General features: G+C 31.3%; 1 protein-coding gene across 1 annotated transcript; it reads left to right on the top strand.

Annotated features, from left to right (window-relative positions):
- Positions 1–261: 261 nt before the first annotated feature.
- LOC111416157 (glutamate dehydrogenase, mitochondrial-like) lies at positions 262–15,462 on the top strand. Its single transcript, XM_023048109.2, has 6 exons — positions 262–994; positions 1,372–1,550; positions 1,605–1,721; positions 1,771–2,108; positions 2,166–2,262; positions 15,322–15,462. The coding sequence occupies exons 1-6, from the start codon at positions 316–318 to the stop codon at positions 15,433–15,435; spliced, it is 1,524 nt and encodes a 507-aa protein (XP_022903877.1). The 5' UTR covers positions 262–315; the 3' UTR covers positions 15,436–15,462.
- Positions 15,463–15,464: the final 2 nt, after the last annotated feature.

Here is a 15,464-nt window from a genome sequence, read left to right as displayed (position 1 = left end):
TGCAATTCCATTATGGAATTGCAAGTCTTTTTCTCCATTCTCAAATTCGATGCACATTTTACGCTCAAACTTCTGTTGTCGTGGAGTTCGGTCATCATTAATATAAAAATCTAATAAATACTAAAATTCTCTGCGTATTTGACAAAAAAAATGTAAAATCGCTTTTTTCACCGATTTAGAAACAGTTACTCCAAACAACTTACTCTAGTAGCCTGGAAAATAGCAAACTGTACTTCATTAAAAACATATTGTCAAATTCAATTTGACGTTTTAATTATTATAAAACTGTAAAAAATTATTTATCGAGAACCGAAAATGTTAACTGCTTTAACCGCTTTGAAAACAGTCCTGCCTAATCTAAATAATATAAATTTAATTAAAACAAGAACGTTGTACACCGTCCCTGAACGTTATCGAAACGCATTTTACTTGGCAAATGCTTCCCTTTTCGATTACACAAATTGGTATATTCACAAGGCGTATGAATCCTGCTTTAAAACCGTCTTAAACACCGTCTTTACTTCATATCCGAATATGACCGATAATAAAGCAAAACTTAAAGTGTTGGATATTATCAATCTTTTAGAACCGTGTAGCGGCGTTGTGGACATTAGCTTTCCCATTAAGAAAACGGACGGAACTTACGAGGTTGTTCAAGGTTATCGGGCCATACATGCTTTAAATTTGTATGAAATGCCGAATTTAGGAGGAATGAGGATTTGTTCGGATTTGTCAAAAGATCATATTCGAGCATTTTCGATTTTGGCCACATACAAACATGCATGTTTTGGTATTGATATGGCCGGATCTCATGGTGGGTTAAAAATAAGTGGGTACGATTACGACTCAAGTGATCTAAAGAATATCGTCGTTACATATGGAAAAGAATTGGCTAAAAGAGGATTTTTAGGGCACAAAGTTGACGTTTTAGAACCGGATCTTTATTGTACCTCAAACGAAATGGAGTGGATTTCAAATACATTTGCAAAAACAGGTTAGCAAAGAGATTTTTTTTTGTTAAATTATTATTCACTTGGTAAAGAAGGACTTGAGTAAATTTATTGCGTAATTTGTTCGTTGAATGACATAAAAGGTATTTCTAAAATTGGATTGTCGTGCTGTAAGATCGAGTGCAAATATTAACACGTTTTCGGTAGAAAACGTATCCCACGAGCTCGCCAATAGTTTCGAGCTGCAGTTTCTCACGAAGAGGGATCGATTATCATAAGAAACGAGCCGATCCGTGTTTATAGTTGTCGACGTTGCATCGAAATTCGTTTGCATTTATCTGTTTGAATTTCTCAATGTTAAATCGAATAGAAATTCCTTTCTCCAACATAAAGATTATTTTAATTATATAATAATTTTTAGAAACAGCGGGAATTGCTTGTGCAGTAGGAAAAACCCCGGAAAATGGAGGGATTGAAATGTACGACGAAGCTTTTGGATTAGGAGTTATGTACGCTTTAAATTTGTTTATGGAGAATAAAGAGGTGCTAAATAAATTAAGTTGGGAAGGTGATTTAAGAGGAAAAACATTTCTTGTTCAGGTTCTTCTTAATATCTAATACATATTTAACTTCTTTAATGAATTAAAAATGCAGGGATTAGGAAAAATTGGGTCTCAAATTGCTCGAATGTTAACAAGAGCCGGAGCGATGTGTATTGGTGTAAAAGAACACGATTCTTATATTCTTATGGAAGATGGAGTTCCAATTGATGTGAATTAATTTGTTTTTTAATACCTTTTTATTTATTTTAATTTTGCAGAGTTTAATAAAATACAAAGAAGACACCGGATCAATTATGGAATATAACAAATACGCAAAGCCGGGAACTACCGAACAAATTTTTACCGAACAATGCGATATTTTAGTTTTATCGGCGACTCATCGCAGTATACAGTGTCATGTGGCGGAAAGAATCAAGGCAAAGATCATCATCGAAGCTGCTTACTCCTCGTTAACTCCGACTGCTTATAAAGTTTTGGTGGCTAGAAATTGTTTAGTGCTTCCGGATATTTTTACCGGAGCGGGATTTTCGGTGGCTTCATATTTGGAGTACATTAAAAATGTGAACAATTCCCCTCTAAATGCTTTAGTTAGCAGGTAAATTGTTTTTTAAACAATTTATGTGGAATATATTTTTAAATTAATATGTTTTAGGGTCTTGAATTTAGCTATAACAAGTCAAAAGCAGATTCTCACCGATGAGGAATATTTAAGAAAAACTATAGAGAGTATGGTAACGACAACATATGAGGTAACAATTTTATAAAATTTATCTGTGTTTTTGTCTGATTTTATAACAAGAATAAGTGTGTATTAGAAACGATAGGCAGTAGAGTTGTTCACCGATACTTGTACCTGTTACTTTGGAACAAGTATTTGTATATTGTTCTTTGGACTCAGAGTTGAGCTATTAGCAGTAAAAATGTACTGCAAGAAAAGTATACAGTACTTTTAAATTGTAGGTACTTAATACTTGTACTTTCAGTATTTAGCTTAAAATGTACTGGATACTTGTTACTTGTTTGACATAAGAAGTACTTGAAGAACTCCAGTACCTTCAATGATAATGTAAAATAACAATTTTTTAATGTTTTCTTATACCTAACATTTATCATCATACGTATATTAGCTATATACTTAACAGTGATAGTTTATACTTTATCATTTCGTGTAGCCATGAAATATACATGATATACATAAATATACATGATAATGTAGCCATTCACTACATAGTGTTCGATTCATTCCTAATTCCCATCCCATCTCTTTACTATTTCAAAATTTAAATTATGCAAAATAATTCGCAATTTGTATTTTTGATGTTTCAATAAGTTTTTATAATTGCGGTCAGATGATCACAGATATTAAATTTGATTTGTCAAAATGCGCTTTTGTCTGTACAGGTGTCCCAATTTCGATGTCCGCATAGGCTATCACCGAAACTAAAAGAGACAGAAAAAAAGTAGCTTACATGTCATGATCTCGTTTTTCGAGAAAATCCTAATGCCAAAAACTCTGAACAGCTATCGTCTTTTGTTTTCGCCCTATCGGCAAAAACTGAAACGGAATTTTGCGAAAACGACATTCGCAAATATCTCACTTATTATCAAAGATGATCAAAGACTTATTTTTTTAAATAGAAACCATAGTTGGCTATGACCTAAAATAATTTGCTATTTTCTTCTGATAACAAATATATATAGTTTGTAGGGTATATTTCTTATAGTTATTGAATAATTAACAAAAATTCATTTTGTTCCGTCTAAATCTAATGTATGTATTTAAAAGTTAATGTTGCTATGGTGATAACCATACATACTATGATGGAACATAATGTATCAAATAATTGCCAAAGTTTGTATTTAAAAATTCGATATCAACTCTGGCATTATGTGCTGGCATTATGCACCAGCGTGTTAAGTGTCAAAGTATAACAAAACTGAATAAAACTTTACAATGAATTTCGAAAATTATGAAAAATGTAACATGATGGAATGCTATATGTTATCAGATAACAATGCGACGTTAGCCGCGGAATTTTATTTCACAAGATATCCAGAAAGAAGACAACCGTACGTAAGAACCTTCAGCCGGTTAGCAGAAAATTTAATGGATATTTGGTCCTTCCCCAAACCACATACAAAAACATACCAAAATGACCTGCAAGAGAAATTGCAACAAGACGTCTCACCCAAAAGCCGCTGCTCCCAAATATGAAAGAAAAATAAGTATAAACCATACAAAGCGGGGCTAACTCATTATTTACGTGCCGGAGATGTCAATCTAAGATTAAAATTTTGTAGATGATATTTAGAAAAATTAAATCATCTGCTGTTTGTTCAAAACGTCATCTGGACCGATGAAGTCTCTGAGTGTTCAAAGATGATTGGGGTTCAATGTATGGTGTGCCTTTTTAGATAATAGAGTTTTGGCATATAGTATCTACCATAAAAACTTAAACTCAGGGAAATACCTCAATATATTAAGGCAGCACATTGAGCCTTTAGTCGACAATTTGCCACTAAATATGTCTCAAATGATATATTTTCAATATAACGGAGCACAAGCACATAATGCCAGAGTTGTTAGTGAATTTTTAAATACTACTACAAACTCAAGGACAATAAAATCTAACAGGACTGCTACATCCATTGTTGTGACAGCCTACCCGCAAACTACGTCACACCATTTTCCACGCCCAGCTGTTGTTATAGTCTATGCGTTTGCTGTGTGTTTTTAGAGGTTATATCCTAGACGTATTCATATTAGTTTTGAAGTTTTATGTTTTTAGAGGTATTAATGTCTATCATACTATCAACCTCTAAAAACATAGACAGTTATCTACCAGGCGTGGCAAATAGTGTGACGTAGAGTGCAGGCAACCAACCCATAGTCGACTACAAAAATACAATGGATGTAGCAGTCCTGTTAGATTCTACTGTCCTTGCTACAAACTTTGCCAATAATTGGAAACAATGCTTTCCCTCATGGTATGGTTATCACCATAAAAACATTAAGTTTTAAATACATACAATAGTTTTAGAAAGAACAAAAAAAATTGATACATTATATTCCATCATAGTACGTATGGTTATCACCACAGCAACATTAACTTTTAAATACATACATTAGATTTAGATGGAACAAAATGAATTTTTGTTAATTATTCAATAACTATAAGAAATATACCCCACAAACTATATATATTTGTTATCAGAAGAAAATAACAAATTATTTTAAGTCATAGCCAACTATGGTTTCCATTTAAAAAAATAAAGTTAGGTCTAAAATCTCGAAAATAAAAGATGGGAAAAAAATTCTACCTACGCCGCTGTATTCTTCTTAAAAAGTTACCCATATAATGTTTTATTTATAATACTCCATCTTTGATAATAAGTGAGATATTCGCGATTGTCGTTTTCGCAAAATTTTCAGGTTTGGCCGATAGGGCGAAAACAAAAGACGATAGCTGTTCGGAGTTTTCGGCATTAGCATTTTCTCGAAAAACGAGATCATGACATGTAAGCTACTTTTTTTCTATCTCTTTTAGTTTCGGAGATAGCCTATGCGGACATCGAAATTGGGACACCCTGTACAACAGCAGATATATAGTCTTGTAAGAAGAGAAGTTTCATGGGAATAACTTATCATTGGATAACCGACAATCTACAAAGAAAATTTGTAGCATTATCTTGTTGTCGATTTGAAGGAACACATTCATGTGATAGAATTGCAGAAATTTTAGACGACATTTATAAGGCATATGATCTGGATGGAAAAATTCTACAATTACTAACAATGGGTTGAATTTCGTTGAGTGTTTTCAAGAATTTTGAGTTTATACGGATAAAGAAACTGAAGAATATAACACAGAACAGGTGTCTGAAACGACCGAAGCTAAGGCATTAATACCAGATTTAGAAAATGTAGGCGAAGAAGCTGAAATTGTTTCAGATTTACAATTTGCTAGTGTTGCAGAATGTTCCGAACCAACAAGTAGCAAACATCATATACAGTATGTCCGGAAACTGAACGTCAAGCGGGTGAGAGGTGTCTCTTAGTTAAGTGGTAATAGACATATTTTTGAAAATGTTAAAAATCGTTCCAATACATCATATCTTTAGGTACTACGGTTAGATATGGTCGCAATTTAATAGTGATTTTTTTAACAATGTATTCCTTATGAACCATGCATAGCAGTCACAAATCAAACAACAAAAGTCGTTAGTTTTGCAAAAAAAAGTATTAGTTTGATTGAGTTAAGGTTGAAAGAATTTATGTCTATTAAGTTTGACACACGATTTCTAAACAAAGGAGTAGTACAACACCCTTGGCAAGCTATTTTAAAAGATGGCCTTTTCAGTCCAGATTCCAAAATGGTATAACACAATTTTTCTTTTCCTAAAAAATATTGCCTGTTTTTCTGCAAAAAACGTGTTATTTAAAAAATTCATACTTTCATATGTTATTTGGATGGCCAAAAATTGCAACAAAACTATTTTGAGGTTACCACTGCTCGTGTGGGCTCAGATAAAAAATGAGGTGGCAAATAAGAATACTTTATTTAAATTTGCAGATGTAAAGGTACTTTTAGTATAGGCTATCCAGAATGTCACTCCGGAAAATTGGAAAAGTGTTTGGTTGGTGTGTTGAACATGTAATTAAAGAACAAAGAAGAATGTGTGAGTTAGATGAGTTAATTGATGACAATTAAATAATTCATTATATCGTTGGGCAAAGATAGTTCAAGTGAAATTGAAAAAGAATTACTTTTTTAAGTTATTGTTTTATATGTATGTATTAACGTTTGCTTAATTGTTACTCGCTTATAATCATATAAAAATAAGAATTATAGTAGAATAAAGAACCGTTCAGAAACTTTCCTTAAAAAATGTACGATATACAGGGTGATTCACATAAGAACCGACACAGAGCAGGGACATGTAGAGGACAATAAATTAAGATGATTAATTACGTAACTTACCTCTATACTAAGTTGTACATCTGAGGAGTTGTAGGAGTTCAAAGTTGGCTCTTAAATTTTCAAAAAGTTCAATATTTTCGTAATACATTAAGGTAGTAAAACCAAATTTGGTATACGTTATGAGTGTACCAAGGGTATTAATTGGTAGCAAATTGAAGTCAATTGAGACATTTTGAGGCTAAATTTTGACAGATTTTTTTAACCATTTGGCGAATTTAATACATTAGGTACTACTTCATTTCATGTGGAATTTAATTTTAAAACTTTTCTTACTCTTATTATTTAAGACTTTGTCGGTTTCATAAAAAACTTAAATAACTAAAGACACGTATTTCGTAATGTTACTTAAAATAACCGAAAATTCAGTAGTCGGCTAGGAAATTGTACTTACGTCAAACTTGACAAATAGGTTATAAAGTTATTTAATGACAATGTTTTATAACCTATTTGTCAAGTTTGACATACAATTTCACAGTCGACTAGTGAATTTTCGATGATTTTAAGTAGCATTAACGAGATACGTATCTTTAGCTTTTTGAGTTTTTTATGAAAACGACAATTCTTTTTAAGAAATAACTGTAGTAAAAAAAGTTTTAGAATTAAATTCCACATGAAATGAGGTAATAATGTATTAAATCAACCAAAAGGTAAAAAAAATCTGCCAACATTTAGGGGATTGGGGATTGATGTATGTATATTTGTTCAATAAACAATTATTCTGCAGTGTCTTTTATATTTAATTAAAAAAACAATAACCTATCTACCGCCTTTAAAAGGTTTGGTTCACTCGGAACTGAACCGAAAATCAAGAAGAAAAACGTTTTGAAACAAATTTTGACAATTTGTGATTTATGCCTATCACTAGAAACTGGTGATAGATAAATATAAAATTAGTTTTCGAGTTATTTTGATTTTAAGTTTTTGTTTGGTAAATTTCACCATGGTTTTAAAACCCCATAGCTCAGCCAATATTTATTCAAAAAAGCTCTAACTTGGTAAGATTACTCTTCAAATAATATCAAATAGATTGTCATTTGTTGGATCAGAGTATCTTATAAAGGTGGTCAAAAATTGAATTGTCGTTTCTCCATATTCAATGGCAAAAAAGCTGAAAATTTTATATGGTACGCCCCATATTTTTTTAACCTACCAGAGAGAGAATTAAATTTTTTATCCAAACCTAATTATTATTTTCATTGATTTATTTATTTGTTCTTGTATTTGTTATTTTTGGTAAATAAAAGATAGTAAACTAAAAGATTATCAATCAAAATTAATTGTAAAAATAAATTAAACGAAAAACTGTCAAAATATCATGTCCTAATAAAAATATAACCGATTACCGGCATTTCGCGGCAAATTCCCTTTCTGGTGGGCTAAATAGAGTTTTCAGCTACCCATTAACACAGAAGAACAAAACAGATGAAATTATTATTATTAATTACATATTTGAATTAGCCCGCAACAATGCCTTTCCTAAAAATATCATTCGTAGGTTGTTTTCTAAAGCTCAAAAACAAAAGGATCCATTGTTTATTAGAGAAGTGCAGCAAAATAAATACAGTAATACCCCGTAGTTACGCGATAGGTGGGACTGACAGTAGCCGCGTAATCGAAAATCGTGTAAGTCGAAATTCGATGAATACATATTATAAAATCAAGGATTAATAAACATTAATTTTGTTAAAAAAATGTATGTACAGGATGGTTCAAATTCGATGTCCGAATGGACTATCTCGGAAACTGTAAGAGTTAGACAAAAAGCAGCTAACATGTCTAGATCTCTTTTTTTAAAAAAATTCCAATGTCGAAAACCTAAAAGCGCTATCGTTAAAAAAACCGCGTAAGTACGGGGACGCGTAAGACGGGGTCGCGTAAGTCGAGGTTTTACTGTATAGGCACATAACATTTAATGACATCACTTTAAAGGCACAACATATTTTTTCTAAATATGGAATTTCATTAGCATTTTCAAATAGCAACACCATTTTAAGACTTCTGTCAAATTATCACAAAAACGATAAAGATATAATGAAAGAAAGCGGTGTGTATAGTATTGGACGTGAAAATTGTAACTCACTGTACATAGGACAGACAGGTCGAAGGCTAGAAACTCGGGTCAGGGAACATAAGACAAGGAGCAATTCAAATGTTTTTAAACATCATATGGAAACAGGACATAATATCAACTATAAAGAAACAAAATTACTTCATAAATGTGAGAAGAGTTTTAAAATGGATCTTCTCGAAATCCTGGAAATTATGAAACATAAAAAAGATAATAACATTAATCTTCTTAATGATCAGCTCGAATTGTTTAAAAAACCTATTTTTACTTTTTTAAAAGATTTTACGTTGAAACCCTAGTTTTTATTTGTGGGCGTGGTGTCTTGTTTTGGTCTTGTCTTTTTAGTTTGTAAAACGCGTTCCAGAAGAGTGCATGTTTTATTGTTTGCAGTGACATAATTTTTAATGTGTTTTGGTATCTTAAATAGAGTATTGATGTTTCGAAAACTTTTACAGTAAAATTTTGACTGTGACTATTTAGAAAATTAGTTCAATAGATTATAAATATATTATTTGTGGTCATTTTAACACGTTTGTAACAATTTTGTTTATAATTGTTATTTGATTTCTTTGTAGTTGTACTGAAGATGAGGTTTGTAACTCGAAACTAGTTTCAAATAAAATATAATAAAAGCAAGTAAGAGGTTTTTATTCCTTATTTATTTAATTAATAGATAACTTGCAACATGGACAATGTGATTAATTAATAAAACATGGGGCTTACCATTTAAAATTTTCACTTGCTTGCCATTGAATACCGAAAAAAGGTAATTCACTTTTTGACCATCCTGCTGTACAAGATACAGTGATACAGCAAATGGCAATCTATTTGACAGCATTTGAAGAGTAATCGTGCCAATTTAGAGCTTTTTTGAATGAACTGCTGAGATATGGAGTTTTAACGAGTATCGTGAAAATTGCAAAGAAAAATATAAAATCAAAATAACTCGAAAACGAAAACCGCTAGGTATCTATAACTTTTATCAAAGTCAACTTATTTTTTCGCATATAATTAAAAGGTGCAATAAAAACTATAGCATTTCATTTAAAATAACGAAGTTGTGATCTAAGTACGGGGGACCGGAAGTGGTCATCATTTTGAATATACTTTAGATCGAAAGATCGGTATGAACTATATAAACTAAATTTCAAAAACGTAGATTCAATGGAACAGAAATGAAACGGGTTTTGCTGACTTTTTGGCGGACACTGTATAAGAGTTAATTTATTTATCACAGTTATAATCATTTTATTTGAACGAATTTATAAATAAAAAACACTTAAATTCAATAAAATAAAAAAGAAATTAATAATTCTTCAAAATTGTTCCATTGCAATCTCACTAAAGTAATCGTACAGCTGAAAACTGACGCGAATTTCCCCATGTCTTTGTGAATTAGCGGTGAATCCGGTGATATCCCGTCGGCTAAGTTTATTTAACCTACCAATAACACAGGCCGACAAAAATTTAAATGTTTTCTAAACCAACAACTAGACTATACTATCCCGAAGGTTTTTCACGTTCTAAATCCAAATTTAACCTCAAAAATGCTTCATCACGTAAGGTTTTCAAAATATCTTAGCCAAAATATGTTAAAAATGCGGTTTCTGGTCGTATTTGTAGTTATAGTTCACATGAGGGAGTTAAAAAAAAACAATTTTTTTTTTAGAAGTTTTGAAATTATTACCCTTCCCCTTTAAAACTCCTTTTCAATTACTTAAATATCTTTTTTCTTCTTCGAGATATCATCTGTTGAAATTAATAAGTACATCGGTTTGCTCTGTCCTTGATAAACTTTTCGCACAGTAAAACAAATATGCGAAAATGTGATCAAATATCTAAAAATGAAGCTTTAAAGTTGAAATTTTTAACCATGCATTTATCTTTTAACCAGGAGGTATTCAATTGAGAAACTGGACATTCAAAATCCAGTTAATTTTTATGAAATTATTTGGTTTGTTAGCAAAGTTGTAGTTTCAATGGGAAAACTATAGCAGTATTTACAAAAATAAAATGATTGCTTACGAGATTTATTCATTCAAAAAGAGACAATTTACATATTATTTTTTTATTTAAGCTCTATAGCGTTTTATAAGATGAAAATCACAACCATATCGGATTTTCTACAAAAAATTTTTAAAACGATGGAATATTAATATAAAAAAATATGAGGCGGAAAGCTTATTCTTTAGTGACTTTTTTGCGGAAACTTCGAAACACGTCCTTATCGCAGAACCATTAATGAATGGATTAAAAAAATTTGTGGAATGTTACAACATACCTATGAGAAATTTAGTTAAACCGTGGGTACCTACATCTGTTTGTACTACTTGTAGATTAACTCTGATTAATTGGAACGATATGAAAAAGGAAGTTGTCATTACACCAACCATGTGGTACGAGCCTAAGGATCACAATGAAGACTGTTACTTCTGTGCCTGTGATATAACAGGTTGTAATAAAAAAAATAAAGGAAACATATTATATTCTTACCTACAAAGCGTAACACCAGCCAAGAAAGGAAAAATAGCGAGATTAGACAAAGTACCACCTAATAAACATGAATGTAGTTTGGAAGAAATGAGTTCTATTGAAAGTGAAAAGGACAGTGATTATGAGGATTCTGTTAGTGCCAAAGACCCTGAACTTTTTGATCAAGATTCATTAGATGATCTTATTCGCGATCTTATTCTTTCTAAAGATTCAGCTGAATTATTGGCTTCAAGACTTAAAGAGAGGAACATGTTGTTACCCGGAACAAAAATTACAGCGTACAGAAGAAGAGATGAGGAATTTCTGAAATATTTTCCTAGTGAAAATTCCTTAGTTTATTGTAATGATATAGAAGGACTTATCAATACATATCAAGTAGATGTGTATAAGTCCGATGACTGGCTTCTCTTTATAGATTCTTCTAAAGAACGCCTTAAAGCAGTGTTGCTCCATAACGGCAATAAATACGCAGCAATCCCTATTGGTCATTCCACCAGGCGAAAAGAATCATACGAAGACCTTCAATTTGTACTCGAAAAAATCAATTACAACATCCACAACTGGTTTATATGTGGTGACTACTTTAAAATGATCAATATTTTGGTTGGTTTACAATCAGGAAATACAAAAAATCCTTGCTTTCTCTGCATTTGGGACAGTCGTGCCCGAGAACAACATTGGATTAAAAAAAAGTGGCCTGAAAGATTTGATTGGAAAGTTGGTTCCAACAATGTTGTTTACAAGAGTCTTGTTGACATAAAGCGTATTTTGTTACCTCCACTCCATATCAAATTAGGCTTGATCAAACAATTCGTAAAAGCCTTAAATACTGATGGAAACTGTTTTAAATACCTTAAGTCTGCATTTCAAAATTTAAGTAATGCTAAAGTTAAGGAAGGTATTTTCGTGGCGCCTGATATAAGAAACTTAATGAAAGATGACGATTTTATAAGAACAATAACAGATAACGCAAAAAATGCTTGGTTAAGTTAAGAAGTTGTACAAAATTTTCTGGGCAATCATCGGGACCCACAACATAAAAACATTGTATCGACAATGTTATTAAACTTTAAAAAATTATGTTGTTTAATGAGTTTGAAGCTTCATTTCCTATTTTCCCATTTACATTACTTTCAGGAAAATGTAGAAGCCTTCAGCGAAGAAATAGGTGAACGATTCCATCAGGATTTGAAAGGAAAAAAGCGACACTATCAAGGTAGATGGGATGAAAGAATGATGGCTGACTACTGCTGGTCTTTGAAAAGAAATGATAACGCTGCTCAATATAAGCGTAAGAGTGTTAAGTGATCGTTTGAATTGATGCGCGATCGTTATCATAAGAAACTAAAATAACATCTAAACTGTTATAAATAGAAAAGAAGTTTTAAAAATACAAAATTAAATACAATAAAAAACAAATTAATTTAAAAATATTCGAGAATAAGTGAAAGTTATGAAGTTTCATTGTTATAAAGTATATCAAACAAAAATATTGTAAATTAATTTTTACTTTCTCGCACTATATAGGAAGTATATGACACAAAGTATTGTAATCGTGCAAAGATTCGACCTCGACATTTTGATGAATATACATGTTTTGAGGTCCCCTGAGTCCTGATATTGACCATTCCCAGAAAATGCCTGTGCGTATTTATGTACGTACATACGTATGTAATAATGTGTGTAAACACGATAACTTCAGATAAAAAACGAAAAAAAGATAAAAAACGCAATCAGTTACCGTAATGAAATTTGGCATATAGCTATTAAACCAATATCGAAAGCTCTTAAACAACTTTTGGACCAAATCCACTAACCGGAAATGGCACTTTACCTGAAGACATTCAAATGTTTCATATAAACTTACACTTTTGATATGTATAGCCCAACATATACTTTCGTATACATCTAATAAATGATAAAAAATTACCATATATTGAATTTTAGCGAAATCGCTTGACTGCAAGTGTCACTTTACCTGAACACATTTTAACATTTTCACCATTTTAAAACTTGTAAATAAAACTGGAAAATAAAAAGATGTTATTTCAAACATGATGAATTTCTTAGTTTTAGGGGACAATTTCTCAGAGATCAAGAAAAATATTTAAATGAATAATATAAGATTTTCAGGGGGTAGAGAAATAGTTTTAAATGGCATAATGACTTCTGTCGAGAAAAATTATCTTTTGATGTAAATTCAGCCTTGAATGTGCTGAAAAATCGTGTTTTTCGCATATTTTAGGTAAGATATCTTGAAAATCTTAGGTGATGTAGCAATTCTGACGTCAGATTCGGATTTAGAGTATCGAAAATTATTTGGAAGGTATAGTCTAGTCTTTGGTTTAAAAATTTGTCGGCCTGTGTAATCGTTGGACTCCGTTTATCAAATAAACAAATACCATACCGCCCCAAAGAACAGAAACTTTGTATACGTATTGTTCTGTACGACAAATAGCTAAAATACTTGACAAAAATGCTTTTACTATTCAATACATAATTAAAAAGTTTGTAGATACCGGAACTAGCCAATTTAAAACGAAAAGCTATACAATTGGGCCTTGGAAACAGTTGGATCTTCCAACAAGATCAAGACCCAAAACATACATGTAGTTCACGAATGGCTTATATGAGGTGTCTAAGCAGCTACATTCTCCACCACAGTCACCAGATATTAACCCCATAGAACACGGGTGGGATTATTTAGAAAATGCAATTAGAAAACACAACATTCGTAGTAAGGAATCGTTAAAAGTTGCTTTGCAAGCAGAATAGGAAAAAATTCCGATTTCTTATACTGAAAAGCTTGTGCAATCAATGCCGAGAAGATTGAGTGCTGTATTAAAAGCGAATGGAGAACCTACGAAGTACTAGTACTACGCAGATTTCATCATTCATTGCAACATTTGGAATTGTACGATTACTTTTGTGAGGTTGCAATGTAACAATTTTAAAGAATTATTAATTTATTTTGCTATTTTCTTTAGTTTCAGAGTTGTTTTGCGTATAAATCTGTTAAAAATGAATAATTATAACTATTTAAAGAAAAAAAAACTTTTATTTACGATCTTTACGATATTTTAGAAATCATGTAAAAACCGTTGGTGTGCGATGACTTTTGGGACTGACTGTAATAAATTCTATAAAGAAAAATTGTCCAATTTTGTCATTTTGTGATTTATGCTATATGATTAGAAACTGGTGATGGATAAATATGAAATAAGTATGGATTATGATTTCCGGATGCATTAGGAATATTTTTTATTCATAATCCATTGGTTTTAGTGCTTACAATTACTTTATAACTGATTTTATTAAGAAAAATCGTCGTATTTTGATATTTTGGGAATTTATGGTATATCCCTAGGAACAGAGGAATAAAGGAATAGTTGTAATAGGTATTTGGAACTATTACTTTTCAGAAACAGGAATATATTATATGTTTCCCAGAAAAACTAGTTTATGACATCTCTAATAGGCATTAATTACTTCTACCAATTCATTAATCATTAAAACAGTTTCCTTAAGTAATAGACGATTCACAGACAACACGTTCGCACGAAAGATTAAGTATATCTTTTGGGTACCGGAAATGAATTGTTGAGACCATTTACTATTGTAGCGATGAACAAAGATTGGTTCGTAGAGTGGAGTTTATAATCCATCATTTCACGGAAAACCTAGTCATTACACACATTGCCGGCAAACGCTGTAAACGCCTTAAAAATACCTGAAGAATCGTCCTGTAGAATATTGGACACTTTTTAGGAAACATCCTGTATTTATTATAATATGCTATTTGGCATATGTTTCATTAATTTAAATTTGATTTAAAAATATCAATGATTGAAGTTTTGGTACTTTTGTACTTGTTTTATTGTTAATATTAATCCGCTTTACATGTTTCGATCTTATAGGGTCATCTTTAAAAGCGCTACAATTAATGACAATAAGATTTTGTTATAAAATTCCTACTAAAGTTAATTTACTTGTCATTAGGAAAAGTTGGCGTTCAAAACTTCATACTTCATACATATTTGATATCCTCTCGATACTTTATTGTTAGCGTGATCGTAATAGCAAAGTATGGTTCCAAAGTAGCCAAAAAATAGTTCTACATTCCTCTTCGAGGTATTAGCATACATTTTCTTGACATTAAGAAGCACATAGGAAGCATTGAAGCGTTTCTTAAAAACAGATTCTAATACACATTTATTTTACGGTACTGATTTTTTGGATAACTTTATACTTTATTTCATTTTTAGAATATTCTGGCACACCAAAAAGCTTACAATCTCGGTTTGGATATCAGAACAGCCGCTTATACTGTCGCTATTGAGAAGATATTTGCAAGGATTTGTGCAAAACAGTTATTTTAAAGCTTGAAAGTATAATAATAAATTAAAAT

The sequence above is a fragment of the Onthophagus taurus genome, chromosome 3 (genome assembly GCF_036711975.1).
Source record: "Onthophagus taurus isolate NC chromosome 3, IU_Otau_3.0, whole genome shotgun sequence".
Classification (NCBI taxonomy): Eukaryota; Metazoa; Arthropoda; class Insecta; order Coleoptera; family Scarabaeidae; genus Onthophagus; species Onthophagus taurus.
The sequence above is the reverse complement of the archived record's forward strand: the minus strand, read 5'-3'. Positions and strand labels throughout refer to the sequence as shown.

Excerpts from the sequence above, each read along its gene's own strand:
- LOC111416157 (XM_023048109.2), top strand. The coding sequence starts at position 316 with ATGTTAACTGCTTTAACCGCTTTGAAAACAGTCCTGCCTAATCTAAAT. Across the intron at positions 995-1,371 it reads AAATACATTTGCAAAAACAG|AAACAGCGGGAATTGCTTGT; the intron begins GTTAGCAAAGAG and ends AATAATTTTTAG. Across the intron at positions 2,263-15,321 it reads TGGTAACGACAACATATGAG|AATATTCTGGCACACCAAAA; the intron begins GTAACAATTTTA and ends TTTCATTTTTAG.